Source organism: Passer montanus, unplaced genomic scaffold (assembly GCF_014805655.1).
Source record: "Passer montanus isolate IOZ18808 unplaced genomic scaffold, ASM1480565v1 scaffold51, whole genome shotgun sequence".
Taxonomy (NCBI): Eukaryota; Metazoa; Chordata; class Aves; order Passeriformes; family Passeridae; genus Passer; species Passer montanus.
In genome coordinates this window covers 2,947,625-2,960,536 of record NW_024370041.1, presented here as the reverse complement: position 1 = coordinate 2,960,536, position 12,912 = coordinate 2,947,625, and the positions used below count along the sequence as shown (strand labels likewise).

Here is a 12,912-nt window from a genome sequence, read left to right as displayed (position 1 = left end):
TCCATGAGATGTGTTCTCTCTGCAGTATCTTCTTCATGTAATATGATAAGGCCTTTGGAAAGTTTATCCATTAATCTTTAAATAATACCATCCTATGGTAGTGCTCAGTGCTGCCTTAGTCTGTAAGTCGGGGTATTTGGCAGTACAGAGCAGCTCAAAGAGCAGTAAATCTGTTGATACTGATTATCACCTCTTTGAATCGCCTTTGCTTCTGTACTGAAAGTCTGTGTTACATGAATATAAGTAGTGGGATCTTTCTGCTAGGAGAACATGCTGCTCTCTCATTATTCAGCTATACAAAGGGAGTGTTTTCAATATATTTAATTTTTTTTCCACATCACTCTGTAAATCACACTAATTGATGTCTCTTAGGATCTGAATTATATCTTGGGGACTCTTGCATAGGGATAAGTTGCAGTTTACTTTTCAGCTATTCAGCTTTAAGTCCTGAGAATAGGAAGTAAAAGAGCTGCACAAGAGTCTTTTGGTTTAATAAAAGCAAAAAGGTGGGCTTCTCAATAACCTCTGGTAGATGTTTGTTAGGAAAAGATAAATTTATTAGGAGAAGGTTAGAAATATTCAAGTGTCGCCAGGTATATGGAGGCAGGGAACATGGGATATGTTTCTTTGGCTAATGGGGTATGTGTTTTACACATGAAACCTTGCTGGTTTCTTTTTACTGGTCTAAAACCATCGACCATTCACTGTAATGGATTGCCTAGCCTGTATATTGTTCTGTATGTTGTAAATATGAAATTGATTTTCATTGCCCATCTCTTTGCTTACTGTGATTCTCTACCCTAGTTTTCCTGTTTTCTTAGAGTGCAAAGATCACTGACATTGGTATTATTTTTGCATATTTGATAGGATGTTTTTATCATTTTGTTCACAAATTTCTGGATATAGTGCTTTTTAAATTAAATTAAATAATTTTAATCTCCAGGTAGAGCTTGCATGTTTTATTGTAGTCCATTAAATTATCTAGCAGTTATCAGTGGGCAGGTTTTACTCTGTTGAGGCACATGTGTTCAGGTTTTTTCAATGTGCCAATGCCTTCTGTTGCTTGTTACAGCTGCTGTGCAGTGTGGGTTACTGCAGGTACTTGAAGTGCTCCACTGATTGGGGTGCAGCACGACCAGCCAGGGAACATGGGATATGTTTCTTTGGCTAATGGGGTATGTGTTTTACACATGAAACCTTGCTGGTTTCTTTTTACTGGTCTAAAACCATCGACCATTCACTGTAATGGATTGCCTAGCCTGTATATTGTTCTGTATGTTGTAAATATGAAATTGATTTTCATTGCCCATCTCTTTGCTTACTGTGATTCTCTACCCTAGTTTTCCTGTTTTCTTAGAGTGCAAAGATCACTGACATTGGTATTATTTTTGCATATTTGATAGGATGTTTTTATCATTTTGTTCACAAATTTCTGGATATAGTGCTTTTTAAATTAAATTAAATAATTTTAATCTCCAGGTAGAGCTTGCATGTTTTATTGTAGTCCATTAAATTATCTAGCAGTTATCAGTGGGCAGGTTTTACTCTGTTGAGGCACATGTGTTCAGGTTTTTTCAATGTGCCAATGCCTTCTGTTGCTTGTTACAGCTGCTGTGCAGTGTGGGTTACTGCAGGTACCTGAAGTGCTCCACTGATGGGGTGCAGCTGCTGACTGGTGTTGGGGTGCAGCACGACCAGATTTTAATTGGAGGGGGATGTGATCAGTCAGGGACGGCCAGGGAGGAGCTGTGTGCCTCAGGAGCTGGCGGGGGGATTCACTAGAGGTCACTTCTTGCTCAGTAATGAACCACTCTCTTATCTTAGCAGTAGGTGATCGTGGAATGCTGGCAGTGCAGTATTTCATGGTGGCACAAAGCAGTGCTCAGTTTGGAAGAGGATGAAATTCAAGCCTGGTAACTTGTCATCATCCTGAGTAAATCTGACAAAGCAGGAGAGTTCATTTCAATGTCATAAATGTCCATAATCCCAGTGTGTGGCTGTGCTTATGGTTGTGCTTAAGGTCCTTTGCAGCAAATGGACAGTTTCATGTAACACTGTTGTGCTTTTTTCATCCTTTGTTATCCTTGCTGGTTTTTCAGATGGGTAAGACTTGTGCTAAGTTTTAGAGCAATGTCTCTAGCTAAATTCTTAGTGAGATGTGGCTTTGATTTCATATGTGTTTAGTTTTTCTTGAGGGCATCCTCAGTCTTGTGGTGTGTGTTTGAAACAAGGAAGTATGATGCTTTTTGTGCCACCTAGTGAATGAATGACAGTCACAAATGCAAATATAATTGTTTGAGAACTTGAAAACTATCTCTGATACAACTTTGGTTTTTTCCCCCTGGCTACTTGTTGTGCAACTTTGACAAAAATAAGATGCCAAGTGTGTTAGAACTCAAGAGGAGGTGGAGGATAGTAGAGTGCAAATGACACTGCAGCCCAGTTAAGACACTCCAGTAGAAAGTTCACTCAGGACATCCACTAGTTCTGTTTAGGCCATTGGATGGTTCATTATTTTCTATATTAACTGTGAAATTGCCATCACCAAACAGGTTATTTTATAAGTCTGAATCTACTACAGACTTATAGGTTTTGATCCCTTCAGTTTGCCTTAATATGTAGATCTGATTTTTTTTTGCATGCAGAATGCAGCATCATGAAGAGAATCTGTTTCTCATTATAATTCTAAAGAGACAGTCAGATTTCATAACTATTCTGCATAGGCCAGAGACTACTTCCCTTAATCATCTAAAAAATAGCACTTTGCTTCATGACCAGGCCCAGAGTGATTTAAAACTTGAGAAGTAAATTACTCCTCAATAATGCAGTTCTATAAAAGTAAATGCAGAATGTTGTTACACTGGTTCATTATGTTGAAAGCATAGTGCATTATAATTTTTAATGGAATGTGAGTGTAATATATTCTAAATGCCTTCTTTAACACTTTGGGAGACAGCTGGATCTGTGGTCTCACCAACAGAGGGATTCCCACTGTCCACAGAATTCTGTTAGTAGCTAAATGTAAATTTTTAAGATTTCAATAATAGCAGGACCCTCAGCTATGCCAGTTACACAGTTTGAATGAGCAGGATTTTAGACAGGTGAGGAGGAGAAAACCTTCCCTGGGTCACTAACCCATTTTTTGTCCTTTCATGTTAATTGGCTGTTCATTCCTGGGAGCACAGATTGTGCTGCTTCTCCTTTACCTCATCCAATGTCAAACCCCCAAAGAAGCCCTGCCAGCGCAGAAGGGAGCGAGCCATATGGGGCAGGTTGCAATTGTTCCTTCAGGTCTGGATTTATTCCACTGTGAACAGATGGACAATGGCTGACATCCACTAATGGTTCTTGATATGTTTCTTCTGCTGTTCATCTCTGTCTTCTTTTTCTCTTCAGCCAGAACACAGACCATCCTGGAGATGGTCTGGTAACTCCTCCTGACTAGATGGAAAATAATAAGTCTCATTTCATGACACCCAGAAAATGCGGAGGATTTAATTCCACCCTGGTTCTTATGTTTTTAGCACTTGCATGAAGAGGGTGAGAACAAGAAGAAAATCCCTTAGTCACGTAACACAGATAACATCAGAAGAGAGAGGGTTTTTTGTGTTCAGTGGCTTGAAGGGAATTTATTCTTCCATTCATTCAGCTCACTACAAGGTTTTTCACTTTGTATTTCCAGCATAGATCTCGTAGAGCTGCTCCAATCTGAGAAGGGAGCAATGCACATTTGGCATTTCCAAAATGACTTTGATTGTTTGACACAGCTGAACTTCTTATTCATTAAGTGGAACTTTAATCTACTACTTTCATCCTTCATCTTCTTTGTAACAGTAGATGAAGCTCCTCTATTTTATTTTATGCTTGCAATGACCACAATTTCTTAAAGATGAGGTGGTTCTCTTTAGTCAATTATTCTTTTTTTCCCATTTTCCCCTCAAAACCTGCTGAAGATTTTTCTCCAAAATGACTTTCACATGAACTAGAAAGCATTAACTTCTTGCAGTAGGAAGTTGCACACAGGGGAAGTTATAACTAAAAAAAAAAGAAGCTGTAATTGAAGTATGCAATTGCAAAATCAAAGTAGGCTGATCTCTCTGTGTGTTATATAAACAAATGCTTCTCAGGATCTAAGTGAAAGAATTAAGGAAATATTTAAATCCAAACAAAGTTTTCTTTCCAGATTTTAAGTAAATTGAATTGACTTAGCTTGATTATACATTTAAACAATGTATTTTAGGATAAAGGTTAAGTGTTGGGCCTGCTTTATCCAACCATTCTTTTCTTCTGACATAAATCTCTCCTAGGATCTCGTAATAGCATCTGCAAGATTTACTGTTGACAAAAGTTAAGATATTCCATTGAAACATAATCTTGCATTTTGATTAAAAATGCATAAAGGTTTTAAATTTATGGCTTTAAAAAGTGTTACAATGAATGACGTCTGCTTGAAAACAAAGCAAAATCATGCATGAAAGAACCAGCACTCATGGCTGTGACAAACCAAAGAAAATCTGTAAGCACACAATAGCAGTATCTTTGTGTAAGAAAATTGTCAAACCTCAGAAAACATTCAACATGTATCCTGGCTCATTGCTTAGGGGGTAAAACAGTAAAACTTCCTCTTTCAGTATCTTCAAAGTCACATCTGCTAAAGATAGTGAACCCTAATGCACTGAATTTGTGAAAGCCCAAGGTCATGCCCTTATGATTGCCCATTCTGAGGGGAATAAAACTTGTACTTAAATTATACATGTGGCTGTTAACAGATACACTTAAAACAATGTATTTGCTCTGCAGCACATGTGCTCCTCCAGCTGACTCTTAAGAAGCCAAGAAACAGTTTGGGGGCTTTGGAAGATGCCATAATTCTTAGTGCAGGGCACAGAAGACACTCAGCTGTGTTACACTGCTGTTGAAAAAAGAGATTGCAGTAACAGCAGTGCCCAAATGCAGCAAGAGGATGGGATTGTTAGGCTTTGTGAAGGATGTATTGTAGCTCTGTGAGCCATGGTGTAAAAGTTGAAGATGACTGAATGTGAGGTGATCCAGAGGCAACCTGCTGGAGAAAGCTGGAAACAAAACAGATGGGGGCAACTGGAGGCTTGGCTGGAGTCAGCTCTTCTGCTCCTGGATTTTCTCATGTCCAGTCCAAAACCAGGCCCCTGACAGCCGTGCAGGGGAGGGGGGCTGAATTTGGGGGAAAATGAGCTGCGTTTTCTGAAGCAGAAAGAGCACTGCTTTGTGTTCTGAAGGAAAACTTCAATTTCGCTTGAGTTACTTCACGTTCTTTTCCATCCTGAGAGCCTGCATAGTTTATTCTGTCGAGCAGGGTGCAGACACCTTTTGGCTGGGGAGATGGGGTCAGATAACCTCTTTCCTTCAGCAGGTGCAACTCAGAGGCCCCTGACAGCCATGCAGGGGAGGGGGGCTGAATTTGGGGGAAAATGAGCTGCGTTTTCTGAAGCAGAAAGAGCACTGCGTTGTGTTCTGAAGGAAAACTTCAATTTCGCTTGAGTTACTTCACGTTCTTTTCCATCCTGAGAGCCTGCATAGTTTATTCTGTCGAGCAGGGTGCAGACACCTTTTGGCTGGGGAGATGGGGTCAGAACCTCTTTCCTTCAGCAGGTGCAACCTGCTGCTGCTGGAGGGAACGCTGTTGGTCCAGCCAGCAGCAGCTGAGGATCCAGCCCACGATGTTTTCCCAGGAAGCATGAACTAGGGATGGGCGTGCCAGGAGGGAATGAGTCCCGTGTTACCTACAGTGTGTGTATTTGTTAGGTCTGTGTACAATCAGAAGAGGAAAAAGAGCAAGCATATGAATCCCTTCATGAAGTAGCGTAGAGAATACCAAACTGCAGTATTAATAACCTCCTGTTATTGAATCCTCCATCTGTTCATCATGCCAACTTATCCTCACTTAGAGCACTCCCCTTGTCATAATATTTTGCGCCACACTCCCCTCCCTCCCCGAAGCAGCAGTTCCAGTTCAGATCTAAACATTTGCCCAGTCATGTAACCCCACCGAGGACATGGTCTCAGTGCCTGGATCTGTTTATGTCTCTCTATGAAAAAATGAAACTGAATTCTTAATTTCATTTTTGATTTTTTCCTTTTCCTCTAGTAATTTTTTTTTTTTTCCCTGGAGATTTTTATATCCATGTTGGTATTCACAGATATTTCTCTTGTGGTTTAAGCGTGTTTGACCCCCTAATGCTCATTCCTGATACTTTGCCACATGGCAACTGAAGCAGCGAGGGAGAAAAAAATAATTATTTTCTCCTTAGAGCTTTGATATGTATGTGTTTTTATATTTTGCTAACATCTATAAATGGCAATAAAGTGGTTAGCCACTTTAAAGTGATTAAACCCAAATTTATTTATACAAACCCCACATGAGGCGCTTGGCTAGATGCTGCCCTGGTGATGCACAGTGAGAATTTAGGGAAGCTGTTCTTTGAGGGACGTCTGAGACGTCTGTGCTGAGCCACAAAAGGCTTTCCCAGGAATACAGGAGGAAAATGAAGATAAGTCAGAGGCTGCATAAACTTGTCCTGGGAGTTACCTCCCAATCCCGGTGGATAATCACATGAAAGGGACACAGTAGCTGGGAAATGATGGGGGAAAACAAGTTATTAGGGAGCTAAAGCCAAGCTGCTGTATGCTAAAAGCCTTGATTCCTGAAATCCACACAACTCGGCGGCTGAAACCGCCCTTCATAACCTCTGGGTTCAAATATTCCCCTCACAGGCAAACCAACTCCCAAAAAACCCCGGGGAAAAATCTACAGCCCTGTCCGTTCTCCCGGCGAATGGCTCTTGTGTGCTGCCCAGGAGTGTCTGTCTTTATCCGAGAGGGTCCGGGTCCCTGAGGGATGCCAGGGCCGTTTGCTGACAGGAAACGATCGTTTTATTTCTGGAAAAACCCAGAGAAGGGATGTTCGCTGCCGGGCTGGGCTGGGCTGTGGGTGGGGACGGACGAGCGAACGGCCGCGGCTCCGCTTCCCGCCCGCGGCTGGGAAGGAGGAAGGGGCAGCTGTGCCAGTAGAGGGAAAGTTTCTGGGAGGGCTGGAGCGGAGCTCCGGGCGCTGAGGAGAAGAAAAGCCGCGGGGCAGGAGGCGGCGGGACCATGGCGGCCGCCGCTCCCTCACCGCGCCCGGGCGGGGCCGCCGTCAGCCGACCCAGCGGCCGCGGGGGCGCCGCCAGCGCTTTGGTTCGCGTCGGCCGCCGCCGCCGCTGTTGGGGCGGGAAGGGCATGGCGGGCGCGGGGTGACCCCGAGGGACCGCGGCCACGTGGGCGCGGCGGGAGCGTTCCCGTGGGGAACAAATCACCCTGGTATTCATCGGCTTTGGGCAAATCGCTGCTCTTTTTTTAAGAGCTGCCCCTGTTCACGGCGGTGCCGACCCTGCGGAGACCGCGGGTTTAGTTCTGGGGCTCTTCAGGGCGGATCAGGGGAGCGCAGGAGGCACTGACCCTCCCCACAGGCAAAATTAGAGCGTTATAGGGCTGTGCTTCATTCCTGTCAGTGCGTGAGGGAGCAGCCCTAGCCGGAACACCAGCCGTGCTGATGTTTTGGGATGCCAGGAACAGAAAGCGATGGGCGAAGTTCCCCCTGAACATGCGGAGGAACTTCTTTGCCGTGCAGTGCCTGCCCACGGAGTGCATTGTCCGCAGGGGGTGTGGATCTCCCTCCCTGGAGACCTTCCAGACCCGTCTGGAGGCAATCCTGAGCCACGCGCTCTGGGAAAACCTCGTTGGAGCAGCGAGGTTGGACTCGGTGACCCGCTGTGGTCCCTTGCAAAACGACCCATTCTGTGAAGGCAGCCGGCGTTAACTTTGCCCAAGTTCGAACAAAACGGAACAAAACAAAACAAAACAAAGCGGTGGCGACACCGCGTCCCAGGGCAGGTCCCGGCTCCGCTGCGCGCGGCCGAGCCAGCCTCGCCCGCCCCGCTGTCTCGCTCGTCTCGGCGCCCGCCTAGAACCAGGAGATCGAGCCTGGGGGGCGCGGCGGCGGCGGCGGCCGCTCCCCCCAACGCCGAGGCGCCGCTCAGTTCGGGGGCGCCCACGGAGCGGCCGCCATATGCCGCGGCTGCCGCGGCGGCTCCGAGCGGCGCTGCCCCCCGGCATCCTCCTCGGCCTCGCCGTCCTCCTCCTCCTCCTCCTCCCCGCGGCGGGCGCGGACGGAGCGCGGCGCCTCCATGGGAAGTTCGCACCTCCTGAACAAGGGCTTGCCTCTAGGTAACCATCCGGCCTGCTCGCCGCGGTGCGGAGCGGGGCGGAGGGGGGGACACACACGAGCGGCCGCCGCGCTTTGTGTGCCCGGCTCCGCCGCTCCGGGCCCCGCCGCGGGCTGGGGGCTGCCCTGGCGGCCGCAGCGCCGGCGCAACTTTGCCCGGTGGCTGCTTTTTGAGGTTGGGTGAAAACATAAAGGGAAATAAAAACGAGAGGCGGAGGGGCGGGGGGTGCGAGTCGTCCCGAAGTACCAAAGTCACAGGGCGCTGGAGCTGCGCCCCGGAGGGCTTCGGGATGTGGGGTCCCTCCAGAGGGGCTTTGGGGTGTTGGGTTCCCCCAGGTGAGCTTTGGGGTGCTGGGATCCCTCAGAGGAGCTTTGGGGTGCGGGGATCCCTCAGAGGAGCTTTAGGGTGCTGGGATCCCCAGAGGAACTTTGGGGTGTGGGGTTCCCCCAGAGGAGCTTTGGGCTCCCCCTGAGGAGCTTTGGGGTTTTGGGATCCCCCTCTCGCTCCCGAGCTGCGGGAAAGCTGGGCCGGTGTTTGGATAAACAGGAAGTTTAAAAGCGGCGTTTTATTGCTGTAAAAAAGTGCTTAAGGCCTGGCTGGTGGTGGGATGGTTTTGGCTGAGCTGCGGACGGGTTGTGTGTCAGAGGTAAGGCTCTTCGCCCTAAATCTCAATTTCTCTGTTTCGTTCTTTCTCTTATTTATTTTTTTAAGCATGCATTTATGGTGGTGTTTTTAAGGTAGCATGAATAATATGCACAGGGTGATGCCTCCAGAATTGCCGGGCATAAATTGTCATGTTAATGTGAAGGTGATTTTTTTTCCTGCCCCCAGACATAAGGAGACAGAATGTCGATTCTGTTTATAAACATTATCATTTTGTAAGCAAATGTTACCAAAAGAAGGCTTCAAAGCATAGAATTAGCCTGTTTACAGTGTAGATATGAGTCAGACTGCTGTGCTGCTTTGTTTTCCTCTAAAAATTAAATTCAAAAGTCAGGTTTTAAGTCACAGAACCGAGATGGACAGAATAATGGTATAAAATATTGTTAACGTGCTGGTTTTTAAAATTTCACTACTTGTAGCTTAAATGGAACAATTTCACAGTGTCTTATATTTTAGTAAGTGTTGTCCTCATCAGGAAGAATGTTTGCTTTTAGGCCACGTTGGAGCAGCTAAAGATAATCATCCCTTTAGCCTCATTGAAAATAATGAGGCCTAATAAACTGAAGTACTTACTTTTTCAGTGAATTAAAATTAACTGTCATATTTGTGATGTGTGTACGTGTTTCAAGAGCATTGCACTGATTCCTCCTCCAGGGTCTTAAAAGATGTAAATAGTCTTAGTATTCGAGCCCCTTGGCAAGTAGCCTGATGCCCTTATTAAAATATTCTAAATCTCGTTATTCTGTCCCACTAGGAAGGGAGCAAGAAAATACTAAGAAAAATAAAACATTTTTTAATAATTTCATCTTGAGATCGCATTAAATAATATTTTGAAAATCCGTTTCTTGTACAAATAAAAAGGGTTAAAAAGCTGGGTATAAATTAGACTGCCAGCAGAAAGATAATTGTCCAGTGCATCTCTTTGTTCTGTGCTCTTATCTGTTTTATCTATTTTTAGCTGAGCGTTGGTGAAGCAGGCATGTAAAATTAGCAGCCCAAACTGCTAACTTTAGTGTCTTTTATAATGTTGCTCTTTATTGACCCCCAAAGGCAGCAAGATTTCAATATTGGAATTCCTTAATGTTTGACAGATAGCATCCTCTTCAGTTTATTATTGTGTCAGCCATCCCCAGAGTGAGGTAGTGACAAAATATTTTGCCCATTGGCAATTCGCTGGTGGATTTCAAACCAAAAGGAAACAAAACAACCCTCTGCCCCAAACCTGCCTCTTTCCCAGCCTGGACAAGAAATGGGTGTTTATGAGGTGGCTGCAATTCATAAACAGATAAGAGAAAGCAGGAGAGATAAATTGTTCTCTCATTTTTGTCATTGTTAATATAGAATAATACTTGGGTTGTGAATTTAGCTTCTCAGTGTTTGTTTGATGGCATTGAGGGTGTAAATTGATGCAGTCAGTGGTGTGTTCTCTGTCCTTCTGTAAATACCCCCCCAAGTAACACAGATTCAGTGTTTATCAGGGAATGTGTTATTTCATTACTGAACTGGCAAATAAAATGGTAATAATGCTGATAACTGCTGTAGTCATGCTCAGTAGAAGAGTTTAGTCAATGAAACTGCTATTTTGAAATGAAACTCCTCCAGCCACCTTTGTGAATTTTGCAGTTGAGTGTTGTCATATGTACTTAAGGAATAGCTGGAGCATGCAGCTTCTGAGCACACAGTGCACTACGTGCAGAAAGCTCCTCACAGTAAATATTGTATATGCTGAGATACTCTGTCATCCTGTGGAGTTCTGATGGCATGATAAAACAAATTGCAGGTGCCCTTATGCTTGTCACTTTGGTTACCTCTTGACTTGTCCTTCTGCATCATAAAGATAAAACAGTGTCTGCCCTTTGTTAGAAATGTGTGATCCTCCAATTTATTAATCTCTGTGTTTCTGAGAGCTATTGTTTTATTTGCAGTGTAAACGGAGTGGGTTGCAGCTCTTAGCCAAAAGTGTGATCCGAGAGATTAGGATTGGGCTGCACACTGTGAAGTGCTATCATACAGATGCAGTAGGGCACTTGCCAATGTTTTGAAACATAAAGTCAATCCCTCATTATGAAATAAGAACATCTACTGCAGACTGCTGACTAGGCAGGGTCATCCCTTTGGGGGAGAAAACTGACATTCTCCCGAAGTACCTTGTTTTATGTAAATACTGTAAATACGGGGGGAAAAATAAAAAAGCTTATTTTACTGGAAAGCAGTTTGAACAGCAGTGAGTGTGTACAAAGGCATAGATTTTAATGTCTTTTAAGCAAAGATGCTGAGAAGCAGCATGATCTTTAATTCTCTTATTTGAAATACAACGGGATTTTAGATAAGAGAATTAAAACTTGAAACTGTGCTGATGTTTTGGGCTAAAAGTTCTTGTTGCCATTTTGTTTTGACTTATGTACCATTCATTTGTAATAACTGTATTTCTTGAAGCTTATCTGGAGCACTTGGCTGCTCGTGTGTGAGACCTGCCTTTAAGAGTAGTAGTCAGGTTTTTGCCTCCCAAGCCAGCTGGGAACATTGATGAGGTGATACTCCAGCATGCGTCAAGCTTTCAAATCCCAGAGCAGTTGGCAGTGCAGCAGTGTAGCAGCCTCCTCTGAGGCTCCCTCACCTCCTGGCCCCATAATTATTTATTTAGTGTGAGAGTAGAGATGAAGTTACACTTTTAATACATGTCCTAAAATTTAAGGTGAGGATAAAAGTTGTAGTACAGAGCCCTTTAGCCTTAGCTCCTCATCTGCACGTGCTTTCTCACTCCCAGACACAGGAGCAATGGATTTACAGCTCGGGAAAACAAATTCCCAGCTGTAGTTTTGGGTCTCTTTCTCCCCTGTTGCCTCAAGAGCAAAGATGATGATTCATTTTAGTCTATGAATTGATCAGGAAAACATGCGTTGCAGATAAATCTAAAATTAACATTTCCTGCCAGAATGTAACCCTTTGCTCCCTCACCAGTATTCCTCTGGGAGAACTGGAGAAGTTCGGTGGCGTTTCCAGTTGTGGTTTGGGATTAGGACAGGATCTTTTCCAGTGCACAGTAATCCTCAGCCCATCTCCCCAAATGATTCACGTGATCAGGAGTGTTTTGGGAATCTGGCAGCATCCAGGTGTTGGCTGACTGAAACTGGTGTGTGGCCTCGTGTGGTGGCACTTCCCAAATTGTTCATAACACAAAAAAGGTGCTGAGAGTCCCCTGGTTAGACTCGGTTTGGGGGCCCTTTGGTGTTCAGCTTTGATTTGGTGGTTGAAGTAGGTAAATACTTCAGATTGTTTCTGAACATGACCAGAGACCTCTCTGGTTCCTCGAGCAACAGGAGACAGTCCCTGGGCTCCTCTAGTTTGTGTCACCCAGCAGCTGCAGTCTGTGGTGTGTCAGGATGGGAGATCTGGATTCCCCAGCCCCAGCCTCAGGCTCTGCCTGCTGAAAACGGCCCAGGGGTGCATGCCTGCCTTAACCTGGGTCTTTACCCCTCTGGGTGTTCCAGCAGTAATGAAATTATAATTTAAAAAATATCACAAGGTGAAATTAAACACCAAATTAAAAGGCTCAAAAAACCTTTCCTGAAGAACATCTGTGCCTTAGATGAATAGGTTAATTGTTTTTTGATGTGCAAAACAAAGTGTTTATATTTGTTATAGCAGAATGAGAAATTAATTTCTGAGGAAGATTATGAATGAGCTTGTTCTCTCTCCTGGAATATTTTTGTCACTTGATTTCAAACATATCATGGTTCCTATATTATTATTCTATTTACTAATTATCCAGATTGTTTCTAATCAACATAATTAAAAATTGACATAGTTTGATTTTTTTTTCTTTGAACTGAGTGTAGCTAATACAATAGCATGTTTCATGCTGGTATTTATTTTGGATGACTATTACTTATCCTTGCATTTTCATCTTTTCTTTTTATACCTACCTTTCTTAAGGGTCTTTTAGAGGAACTTCTTTGCAGTATACCTTCCAGGGTAGTCAGCCAGAAGGGATCCTTTGCAGAAAGCA

The 12,912-nt window shown here is 44.3% G+C and overlaps 1 protein-coding gene across 7 annotated transcripts in view; it reads left to right on the top strand.

Moving 5' to 3' along the window:
• CTBP1 (C-terminal binding protein 1) overlaps positions 1-12,912 on the top strand; it is a 237,014-nt gene that overhangs the window by 163,141 nt on the left and 60,961 nt on the right. For 3 of the 7 annotated variants that reach the window (XM_039723850.1, XM_039723849.1, XM_039723854.1), the window contains exon 1: positions 8,043-8,241. The exons of the other annotated variants lie outside the window; for them this stretch is intronic. In XM_039723850.1, the coding sequence (XP_039579784.1) occupies positions 8,202-8,241 (40 nt within the window). In that variant the 5' untranslated portion in view covers positions 8,043-8,201. Of the gene's footprint in view, positions 1-8,042; positions 8,242-12,912 lie in introns of those variants that run through there. 7 annotated transcript variants of the gene reach the window in all.